Source organism: Monodon monoceros, unplaced genomic scaffold (genome assembly GCF_005190385.1).
Source record: "Monodon monoceros isolate NGI ecotype Baffin Bay Population unplaced genomic scaffold, NGI_Narwhal_1 Super_Scaffold_16, whole genome shotgun sequence".
Classification (NCBI taxonomy): domain Eukaryota; kingdom Metazoa; phylum Chordata; class Mammalia; order Artiodactyla; family Monodontidae; genus Monodon; species Monodon monoceros.
The window spans coordinates 62515568-62527860 of NW_021703772.1; the positions used below are offsets into that span (position 1 = coordinate 62515568).

The 12293-nt window shown below is 34.9% G+C and overlaps 1 protein-coding gene across 4 annotated transcripts in view; it reads left to right on the forward strand.

The window, feature by feature from the left end:
* The window catches only part of FASTKD1 (FAST kinase domains 1), a 43507-nt gene extending 31271 nt beyond the window's left edge, over positions 1–12236 (forward strand). For all 4 annotated transcript variants that reach the window (XM_029224916.1, XM_029224918.1, XM_029224915.1 and 1 more), the window contains 7 exons: positions 247–361; positions 6002–6130; positions 7566–7697; positions 8040–8153; positions 10606–10744; positions 11395–11509; positions 12058–12236. In XM_029224916.1, coding sequence (XP_029080749.1) covers positions 247–361; positions 6002–6130; positions 7566–7697; positions 8040–8153; positions 10606–10744; positions 11395–11509; positions 12058–12159 — 846 coding nt within the window. In that variant the 3' untranslated portion in view covers positions 12160–12236. The remainder of the gene's footprint in view (positions 1–246; positions 362–6001; positions 6131–7565; positions 7698–8039; positions 8154–10605; positions 10745–11394; positions 11510–12057) is intronic.
* Positions 12237–12293: the final 57 nt, after the last annotated feature.

Sequence of the window (12293 nt, forward strand, 5' to 3'; positions counted from 1 at the left end):
AAAAAAAAAAAAAAAAAATAGAAAAAAAATATTTAGAGTTACTAGAAATTAGTGGTGGAATTAAATAAATTATAGCAAGGTAGAAAACTTAATAAACAGAATGATACATGTGTCATTTAACTGTGGGCATGTTCATTTAACGATAGGCATGTTAGATAAAGACTTCTGCTTAAGATAATAATTAGGCTAAATTTTGTTTTGTTTTGCTGAAGTTGAAGCAGTAACTTTTTTGTTCTATTTTTACAGATTCATCCTTTTGCAATCCTTGCTATTATTCTTCCATTCAGCGCCCTGAACTATGATCCACCTCAAAGGGATGAATTTTTCGGAACTTGCCTTCAACACCTTAATTCTTACTTAAGTAGGTATATTGTTTGGTAATACATTGATAAGGAGGTTGGAGGATACTGTTGCTGCTACTCTAATACATATTCCTTTTTAAAGGATAGTGATAATAGCCATGAGTTTTATACCTTCAAAAAATATTTTGGATCCATTTTTTAAACTTTTTTATTATGAAAAATGTCAAACTTACATTAAAAAGTGAAAGAATTGAACAAGTAGCACCTATAAACTCACTGGTTAGATTCAGTGGTTCACATTTTATCATATTTGCTTTACTGTTTGTTTCTCTTGCTCTTTTGTTTTTTTTCTAAGCCATTTCAAAGTAAGTTATAGGCACTGTGACTCTTTATCCCTAATTGCTTAGGCATATACCTCCTAAGAATAATGATCTCCTACATCACCACAATCCTGTTAATCACACCTAAGAATATTAATAGTCTCCTAATACCTAATACACAATCCATTTTTAAATCTCTCTCATTCTCAAAGTACCTTATTTAGAGTGGTTATTTTGGACCCAGGATTCAATCAAGTTTCACTCATTCCATTAAGTTATCTCTTTGGTATCTTATGGTCTAGAATATTCTCTGGTTTTTGTTTTTTGTTGTTTTTTGCTCTGCATTGACTTAAGAGGAAGATTTTTTGTTATCTGAGTTTTCTTTTTTTAAAAATAAATTTATTTTTGGCTGTGTTGGGTCTTTGTTGCTGCGTGCGGGCTTTCTCTAGTTGTGGCGAGCAGGGGCTACTCTTAGTTGTGGTGCACGGGCTTCTCATGGCGGTGGCTTCTCTTGTTGAGGAGCATGGGCTCTAGGTGTGGGGGCTTTAGTAGTTGCAGCATGTGGGCTCAGTAGTTGTGGCTCGTAGGCTTCAGTAGTTGTGGCATGTGGACTCAGTAGTTGTGGCTCACGGGCTCTAGAGCACAGGCTCAGTAGTTGTGGTGCATGGGCTTAGTTGCTCCGCGGCATGTGGGATCTTCCCGGACCAGGGCTTGAACCTGTGTCCCCTGCACTGTCAGGTGGATTCTTAACCACTGCTCCACCAGGGATGTCCCTAAGTTTTCAAATACACAGTAAAATTGAAAGAACAATGTAACAAACATCTGTATACTGTATACCCACAATGTAGCTTTTGAATAATGATTAACATTTTGCCACATTTGCTGTGTGTGTGTGTGGTGTGTGTGTGTGTGTGTGTGTGTGTGTGTGTGTATGTGTGTGTATGATGAACCACTTGAAGTGTCAGCCCTAAATACTTCAGGTTATAAGGACATTCTTCTATGTAAGCACAATACCAGTATCACACTTAAGAAAGTGAACAAGTACCACCTTCTACCTACTCAGTCCATAATAAAAATTTCCCAATTGTCACCCAATTTTCTTTGATAAATTTTTTAAAGAAACCAATGTTGAGTTGTTATGTCACTTTCTCCTAATCTTTTTTTTCTTGATGTTTATTTTTTGCAATAGAGATTGGCCATTTATTGTGGGTTGTGCCACATTCTGCATTTGTCTGAGTGCTTGCTTTTAACTTGCTCCTCCATCTCCTGTGCTCCTAGTAAACTGGAAGTTAGTTATAGATGCTTGATTAGATTCAGATTAAACATTTTCAGCAAAAAAATGCCTTTATGTGGTGCTGTATACGTGATATTTGTATCATTTCTGGAGACATGTAACATTTGATTGTTGTCAATTTTAAAAGTTTGTTCATTTTTTAAATAGAAAATAAATATTTCTTAAGGTCCTATGTAGATGTTTATTAATTGTCAGAAAGGTTGCTGCTCTGGTGCTGATTATTATGTGTCTCTTTAAAAAGTCTAAATAGTGTTTCAGTGCCAGAAAAAAGTGGAGTAGAAATACTCCTTCCTACTGTTGGTCTTAGCAGAAGCAGTACGTGAGGGTAGCGGAGGCAGGAAATTATTTTTTTCTTTTCATTCTTTATTTTGGTCCTGAATTGTATTTCTTTCTGTTTGGCCTTAAAGAAAAAGGTTTTAATGCTGCTTCTCTTCTCAGACCCACATGTCTCACTTGTCAATATAGTGTGTTTTAGAAGTGAAATGTCTGGCTCAGTAGTTACTGCCTTTTCAGTCAACATTCACCAAGTACTTATTGTCAGGCAGTCTTTAGTCACTGGAGATATAGGAGAGAATAAAAACAGGTAGACTCTACCATTGTTGATTTTACTTTCTGATGGGGTGAAACTGGCATAGACAATAAACAAATATATAAGGTGAAATGGTGATAAGTATTTAAGACCACTAGAGCAGGGTAGGTGTGTAGGATGGAGGATAGTGAGGTGGGCTGGATGGAGCGAGGAGGTGTCATTGACCATGGATTGAATGAAGTGAGACACCATTCAGGATGATGTGTCAAAAAATCTAAACAGGGCTTCCCTGGTGGTGCAGTGGTTGAGAGTCCGCCTGCCGATGCAGGGGACGCAGGTTCGTGCCCCGGTCTGGCAAGATCCCACATGCTGCGGAGCGGCTGGGCCCGTGAGCCATGGCCGCCGCTGAGCCTGTGCGTCCGGAGCCTGTGCTCCGCAACGGGAGAGGCCACAGTAGTGAGAGGCCCACGTACTGCAAAAAAAAAAAAACTAAACAATCATCATCAAAAAATCTACAAACAAATGCTGAAGAGGGTGTGGAGAAAAGGGAACCCTCCTGCACTGTTGGTGGGAGTGTAAATTGATACAGCCACTATGGAGAACACTATGGAGGTTCCTTGAAAAACTAAACATAGAACTACCATATGACCCAGCAATCCCACTACTGGGCATATACCCTGAGAAAAACATAATTCGAAAAGAGTCATTTATCACAGTGTTCATTGCAGCACTATTTACAATAGCCAGGACATGGAAGCAACCTAAATGTCCATCGACAGATGAATGGATAAAGAAGATGTTACACATATATACAATGGAATATTAGCCATAAAAAGGAACGAAATTGAGTTATCTGTAGTGAAGTGGATGGACCTAGAGTCTGTCATACAGAGTGAAGTAAGTCAGAAAGAGAAAAACAAATACCGTATGCTAATTCATATATATGGAATTTTAAAAAGCGGTACTGATGAACCTAGTGGCGGGGCAGGAATAAAGGCGCAGGCGCAGAGAATAGACTTGAGGGCACGGGGGGTGGGCGGCGGTTAGAGGAGGCTAGGACATAGTGAGAGAGCAGCATTGACATATATACACTATCAAATGTAAAATAGATAGCTAGTGGGAAGCTGCTGCATCACGCAGGGTGATCAGCTTGGTGCTTTGTGATGACCTAGAGGGGTGGGATAGGGAAGGTGGGAGGGAAGCTCAAGAGGGAGGGGATATGGGGATATATGTATACATATGGTTGATTCACTTTGTTGTACAGCAGAAACTAACACAACATTGTAAAGCAATTATACTCCGGTAAAGATGTGAAAAAAAAAAAAAGAGAGGTTGACTCATGTCCATAGGTGGGGAAGAGAATCCCAGGGTAAAGAAAAGCAAGTGCAAAAGACCCTGAGGTAAGAACATGCTTGGTTTCTTTCGGGAACAGTAGATTCAGTGTGGCAGTAGTGGAATGCGGGAGACTGAGTTGGTAGGAGAAGAGGTTGGAGAGACAGCCAGAGACCAGCTTCCGCAGAGCTTTTTGCTCTGCCTGGAGAGTAAGAAATTCCTATTCTGTCATCCAAGCAACAAATACTTAGCTGGGAGCTTCCACATCCAGCATAAGGTGTTAGGCTCTATATTAGGGCAGGAATTGTTTCTCTAGGCTTGTAGACCTCTAGTTAGGCTGTGTGAGACCAGTATGAATATATTAATTATGTCAGTATGATGCTCATGGGCTTTGCTACATTTTTGTGGGGTCTATATGCTAGATAGTGTCTAACCATGTCTATTTTTGTGTGTCTCTAATAGACAAAATGGGACTGATATGATGTATGTGTTTATTCATGTATGGGTGTATACATGTGTGGCATTCATATATACCCCCTTTTAGTAATACAACTATATATAGAAAGATGAGACTTGAAACTGAAAGGTGAGACTTTGAATATGCTCTCCTGGTTGTTCAGTTGTGTGTCAACAATCAGAAGGAAATGAAAATACATTCTTTTTTTTTTTTTCTTCAAATAAAGGATATAAGAGATGAGAGTTTGAGAAGTACAGCTTTGATTTTTTTTTAAGACTTACTGGGAAAATGTTTGGAAAATTCTTGGAGACCTGTATAAGCAAAATTCTAATGGAATAATACTTTTATTTTGAATAAACATTAGTTTTGACAGATCAATTTTGCTGGTGGAGATCATCGCTATTAACCTTGTTTGTGACTTGATCCTGCTTTATTAAATAAACTCAGCAAAACATTGAAAAGATTTAACATCTTTTTTTGTCCTTTGTAAGAACATTGCTGCTAATAGCACATTTTAGAGGACCCCTTCCCTCTCATCAGAAATGTCTCTTGGGAGAGAAAGACAAATACCATATGATATCACTTATATGTGGAATCTAAAATATGATACAAACGAACTTATTGACTAAATGGAAACAGACTCACAACGTAGAAAACAAACTTATGGTTACCAAAGGGGAAAGGGGGTGGGGGAGGGATAAATTAGGAGTTTAGGATTAGCAGATACAAACAATTGATACTATATGTAAAGTAGATAAACAAGTTCCTACTGTATACCACAGGGAACTACATTCAATGTCCTGTAATAAACCATAATGGAAAGGAGTATGAAAAAGAGAATATATATATGTATATGTATAACTGAATCACTTTGCTGTATACCAGAAACTAACACAACATTGTAAGTCAACTATACTTCAATAAAAATTAAAAAAAGAAAAAAAAAAGAAAATATCTCTTGGATGAAGCAAATCCGGTAAATAACCTCAAGCCTTATCTCTGAGTGACTTACCGTGTTGCTGGCTGACAGGTAAGGGAGGAGGTACTGAGTGAGACCTGAGCTTCATATATGTCTGTATCCAGCCTGGGGGTCTGAGAGCCCTAGAGAGTAGCACAAGACTGTGGTGCAGACTCCAGAGCTGGACTCTCCAAGTTAAATCTCACCCTCCACTTGCTAACCATGTGACTTGGGGCAAGTCATTAAACTTCTCTGTGCTTCAGTACACTCAGTTTATAAAACGGAGGTAATAATCATTCCTACTTTACACTGAAGTGAGGTTTAAATGAGTTAATATTTGTAAAGTGCTTAGATTCTGCACACATTCTGAGCAATATTATCAGTATATAGAGACTGGGATCACTTATTTTTACATACTCCGCTGACCCTTTCTTTGTTTTCAGTCTTTCTCTTTTCAAGGCAATTTTAAAGACTTTTAATGGAAGTATAATAATAACACAGAAATGTGTACATATTCTTAGTATATATATAGTATGTGAATTTATACAAATTGAATCAGCCAAGAAATCAGTACCCAGATCAAGAAATAGAATATTAGCATAGTACCCTTCTCCCCGGCCCTCATTCCCATTCTTCACCCACCCAGAGGTAACCACTTTACCACTATCTGGACTTGTGACAGTATAGATTAATTTTGTCAAGGTTGTGTTTATATTATTTTTTTAAAACCTGGTTTTACCTGAATAAAGTATATATTACGTATATGTGAAGCAGCTGTACATTTTAAGTTTTTTTTAATCTTGTCCTAGGTATATTGGATCCTCTCAAGTTAGTGTTTCTTGGTTACTCTTTGGCTACACGTGAATATTTTTCAGAAGATCTACTGAAGGCAATTTTTAACATCAGATTCTTAGCCAAATTAGATTCTCAACTTGAACGTATGTATATATGTGTATATATATATATTATTGTTTAGGAGTATTTTATTCACGTGGGTGATAAATGTACGATTTTTCTTTATGTGTTAAACTATACATATAGATTTTATGCATTTTTTCTGTATGTAAATTTCATAAGCGAAAAAAGTTAAAAATAATGTGATAAGATACATAAAAACACTTTCAAAGAAAAACTGCTATATACTTGTTAAACATTATTATTAAAAAACAATAAACTTTTTGCTTTACAACAAGCAAGCGTAATATATTTTTTACTTTAATAAATTATCACTTGTATTTTATATCCAAGTTTCAGCTCTACCTACATACTAAAGCATTTAAGTGTTAATACTGGGGTTTTTTTCTGTTTATAAAAGTATTTCCTGATTATTGTAGAAAATTTAGATTATAGAACAGTATAAAATAGAAAATAAAAGATTATTCATAATCTTACCACCAAGTGAAACTACCACTTTTAATGTTTTGGAGTATTTCTTTTCTGTCTCCTGCCCTTATATGTATGTTTATATACCTATATATATTTTAAAACAAAATTTGAATTATACATATGTTCACTTTTGTCTGTTACTTTTGTCATTGAACTATATTTTGAACAATTTTCCATGCCATTAAATATTTTTTGATGTCATGATTTTTTAGTCTATAGAATCTGCCATTATAAGGAAGTAATAAAATTTGTTAGCATGTAGGTTGTTTCCAATTCTTCATTGCTATAAATAATGATTATTATACATGAGTCATTGCCCTCATCTTTGTTTCCTTAGCATAGATTGCTAAATGTGGAATATTAGGTCAATGAATATTCTTTAGTAGTATTTTTTAAAATGTAGTTTTTTTGTTTTTATTTATTTTGTTTATTTATTTTTGGCTGCTTTGGTTCTTCGTTGTTGTGCACGGCTTTCTCTAGTTGTGATGAGCAGGGCTACTATTCGTTGCGGTGTGCGGGCTTCTCATTGCAGTGGCTTCTCTTGTTGCGGAGCACGGGCTCTAGGCGCGCGGGCTTCAGTAGTTGTGGCACTGGGCTCAGTAGTTGTGGTTTGTGGGCTCTAGAGCGCAGGCTCAGTTGTTGTGGCGCATGGACTTAGTTGCTCCGTGGCATGTGGGATTTTCCTGGACCAGGGCTCGAACCCATGTCCCCTTCATTGGCAGGCGGATTCTTAACTACTGCGCCACCAGGGGAGCCCCTAAAATGTAGTTTTAATATTCATAATTAGTGAAAAATATAGGTGTTTGTCCTGATCATCCCACTGAATGTAATAATTTAAAAATATAAAGCATGTGTATGCAAATGAAATGATTTTGTAATATGAGAATAAAAGTTACAACCATTATGGGGATAAATGAATGTGAAAAATGAATCGTCTTTGCTAAGTTCACGCTATCAAAGTCTATTAATGTATTTTTTTAATTTCAGTTTTATGTTCATCTCTAAATATGAAGGTCCAATTTCGTCTTATGGAATTAAATAGAGCAGTCTGCTTGGAATGTCCTGAATATCAGATTCCATGGTTTCATGACCGCTTCTGTCAACAGCAGTATAAAAAAGGTTTGAATTTTGTTTGGGTCAGAAAGTAAAGCTTAATTCTAAAGTACATTATTAGGTAGTGTACTGTTTTTATTGTTAAACCTAACCGTGACACCAGAGTTCCCAAGAGTGCCATAACTTGTTTAATGGAACCATTTTGTAGAGAAATTTGTGTTGTAAGTATTTCTTAGTATTTAGGACACTAAACCTCTTTTGGTAGAGAGCCAAAGAACTTGTGCTGAATTTAGTGTTATTGCAGGTGGTATTACAATACATGGAAACTCTTGTTGGAAATATTATGGGATGATTTTCATTCAAAAGCTGATTATTTTAAGTGAACTAATTATTTTTATTTTCCTGAAGATTTTGGCAGTATGAATGGAGCACAACAGCAGATTTATAAAATGTTAGCAGAGGTACTAGGAGGAATCAATTTTGTAAAAGCCTCTGTTCTTACACCTTATTACTACACAATAGGTAAGTCTTTGGTAGGTTATTAGCTACTTTCAGAAAGCCAAACTAAACAGAATCATCTCATCAATTGGAATTTTAAAACTTTAAAAAAATTTTTTTCGTTATCTTGGAAATTTTCAGGAAATTCCCTGGTGATCCAGTGGTTAGGACTCTGCACTTCCACTGAAGGGGGTATGGCTTCAATCCCTGGTTGGGGAACTAGATTATATCCCAAGCCCATTGTATTGCCAACTCATATTTGTACCTCATGTTGTCAAGAGGCTTATTTTTATGTGAAAATATATATAGATCATTAAAAATAAGATTTAATTGGTAATATTTGTATATAAGGATATGGTATAATTAAGACAATACAGTAGTATGATTAAGAACTAAGGATTGGAAGAAAACACTCATTTATATGATACGTAATACATGCTTATAGAAAAACCAGAAAGGACAGATAACAAAAAGGAAAATCACCCATGATACAAACACTCTTTACTTTTGGTGTCTATGTTTCTCCTTCTGACTTTTTTTTCATTTTTAATGACATTTGTTGTTTTTTTTCTAATTTTACAAGCAATACATGTTCATGTGTGCAAGCAATATGTACTTTAAAAAGTTCTGACTTTTTAAAAACCAAAATGGCTTATTTTATAGTGTTTGTAGCTTTGTTTATATGTTGTGAATATTTTTCTATGCCAACAAATATACATTATTTTTACTGACTGCATAATATTTCATTGAATGACTATGCTGTGATTTATTAAGGTTTTTTGCTGGTATGTGCATCTTTCAAACAATGCTGTAATTTCATATGACAACAACAGTAATTGATACACTTACATATTATTATGTTACATATTAATTATGTGTTAGATATTATGTTTTATATATAATAAACTTATTATATCCCTGTAAGTTTTGCAAATTATTCTGTTTTATAGATAAGGAAACTGAGGCCCAGAGACATTGTTGTTTGCCCAAGGTTATGTAGCTGGCAGATGGCAAAGCCAGGATGACCTAGGCATTCTAGCTCCAGAATTCATTTTCTTTATGAGAAAAGTATATTTCATGTTCGATAATTAACTTGAAGATGCTTCAGTGCCCCAGTTTCCCTTATATATAAAGAATAGGTAATTAAACCTACTCTTTCTTCCTTTTCATTCATTGTTTCTTTTTTCATTTTTCTTGGTTTAAATACATTTTTATGATTGTTTTTATTATGTAAAAATTTCATACATATTCAAGAGTAGAATAGTATAATGAACCCTCATCCAGCATTAAAAATTATTAATACTCACTAATCAGAGTCCCACCTGATCTTTTTCAAGCAAATCACAGATAATATATCATTTTAGAATGTATATCTAAAAGGATATATAACCACAGTGCCATCATTTTCACCTCTACAACTATTCATAATAATTTCTTAATATTATATAGCTTGTCAACGTTCAAGTGTCTCAATTATCTTTTATATGTTTTATTTTACTGTTTGTTGGACTTTTCCAGTTGAAACCCTGTGGTGTCATTCAACATGCTCCTGCATCCCCTATTTTTTCTGTAAACCAGTAGTTAGATATAGAGGCTTGATTAGATTCAGGTTAGCTTAGGAGTGGCAGTGGTCATTTTTTGGGCCAGCTTTTTCATAGGTCGTATGTGCTTCTTACTGCATCTTATCAGAAGACATACAATTCTGGTTGTCCCCTTTTTATTATATTAAGATTCATCAGTGTGTTTATATGTTGTCAGCTTATCCGTTAGGAAGCTTTCCCACAGCTTTTCACCTACTGATTTTAGCAGCTATTAAAATTATTGTCTAAATGCATTATTCATCAAGGGTGGAAAAGTAGTGATATTCTACATCTGTCATTCTGCATTTATTAGTTGGAATTTGTCTAAAAAGAACTTTCCTATGTCAACTGTTTAGTTACCCTATGTACAGTTCATACAGGAAAGACAGGATACATGCTTCAATCTTTGTCTTTACTAATTTTCAGATGAGTTGGTTTAGCTTCCTCCAATTGTGACCAAGAAATTTAATGTGATTTGGCTTAGTGCAGTGCTAAATATAGCCCCCATGCTAAATAATAGTTTAGTAATACTTGCTGGTTGATTTTTTTATTCATTGATTTTCAAAGAGAGGTGATCTTGATCTTGGACTAGATCATATATATAAAATAAGCTGGATAGGGACTTCCCTGGCGGTCCATTGGTTAAGACTCCAAGCTTCCACTGCAGGGGGCATGGGTTCAATCCTTGGTCGGGGAACTAAGATCCTGCATGCTGCATGGTGTGGCCAAAATAAATAAATAAATGAAATAAGTTGGATAATTAGGGAGGTACCTCATTCTTCATGTTTGTGTGTGTGTGTCTTTATATACATGTATAAATATTTAAAATATATCTTAAAATTTTACCTATAAGAATTTACCTAATTCATATTGTTGGTTCCTGTACTTTCTTATAGATTTTGAGTGTATCTTGGATAAAAGGAAAAAACCTATTCCGTATGGAAGCCATAATACAACTTTGGGAAAACTACCAAAAATACACTCGGAATTAAATACTCAAATAGCTGGATCAAGACTGCCACCAGGAGCTGAAAAGTACCTTTCTTAGTTTCAGATTTTGTTATCTAAATGTTAAATTTGGCACGATTTAATGAACTCACCTATCAAGGATTATTTATATTAGAATCTGCTCCTCATGTATCTCATGCATGCTACCCACATACCTTTGCTTTTCTTGTGCTTTCTGCTTTAATCTCCATCCTTCATTGTCCAAAGCCTAGCAATATCTAAAGCACTAACCTTCAAGTTGTCCTCAGTGGAAATAAATAGTGTCTTCTTCTTTGGACCTCCCATGCCTCTCTACTTTTCAGATAGCACATAGCTGCTTCCTACACTGCATTACAGTTACATACTATGTATCATATGTTCTTTGTTAGACTATAAAATGTGTCCTTTTATTTTTGTATCCCTCACAGTGCCTTACATATGGTAGGTGCATAATAAATATGTATTGGACAAAGAAACAAATAGATGAAAGCATGCAGATACTTACTATAATTTGGTTTAATTCTAATGAATCGGATTACTTGTCATTAATTACTAATTTAAGTAGAAAAATAACTTAGTATACTCATTTATTCATTTGGCGGTTTTTAGTTTATAAAGATGCACCCTTGTTCCTGAAAGGCTTATAATTTTTCAGTTTCTCAATTTCAGAAGTAAATATTTATTTTCATCTTATGTAGGATAGCTTTGGAATTTTTGGATTCAAGAGCATTTTGTAGAAACATCCCTCATTTAAAAGGAAAATCTGCTATGAAAAAACGACACTTGGAAATTTTGGGCTATCATGTAATTCAGGTATGTAATACTTATGTAATATTAGCCTTTAAAAAACCCAGAGACACTGGCTTTACATGTGTCCCCTTTTAAGGTGAAAGTTGTACAATTACCTTTTTTTTTAATATTAAAAAAAAGCTATATTAAAATCTCTCTGAAATAGAACACCCTCTGTTTTTTTTTAAGAATAGTAAATAAAAATAATTTTAAAAATTGTCTCTAGAATATCTCTTTTTATATTCATCTTACAATAAAGAGAAGCACTATGGAGATGGATGGAGTTATAAGAGAAAAAGTCTAGTGTATAAATATAAGAAAGGCACATGGGAAAAAATGTCGATTGTTGGTATTGTAGGAACAGGAGGATGAAAGGAGCTGTGAAGCAGAAAAGGGTCTTCCAGGTGTTGTCAAGAAGAAGGCAACCTTCCAAATAGGGTTCAAAGGCTATGCTTATGTAAACTAATGTCTTAGGGTTCCTATAGCTCTTCTCAGTATTCTTAGAGGTCTTCCCTGATGTTTTTTGTTGCTGCTTTTGAGCTTTCATTCAGACTACATTACTTATTTTACAGATCCCTCATTTTGAATGGAACTCTATGGCACTGTCAACAAAGAATGATCGAATGGACTACCTGAGAGAACGGATATTTGGAGAAGGCAAATCATCATCATAGTTTTTACTGAAAATTAGTTATCATGGTGTGTCATATTTGGACTTATTTTAATTAAGTGGCTTGATTCAATTAAAAAATAATGTAGAATTGATTTCTAGGTCAATTAATACCTATTAAAATAAACACATTTTACA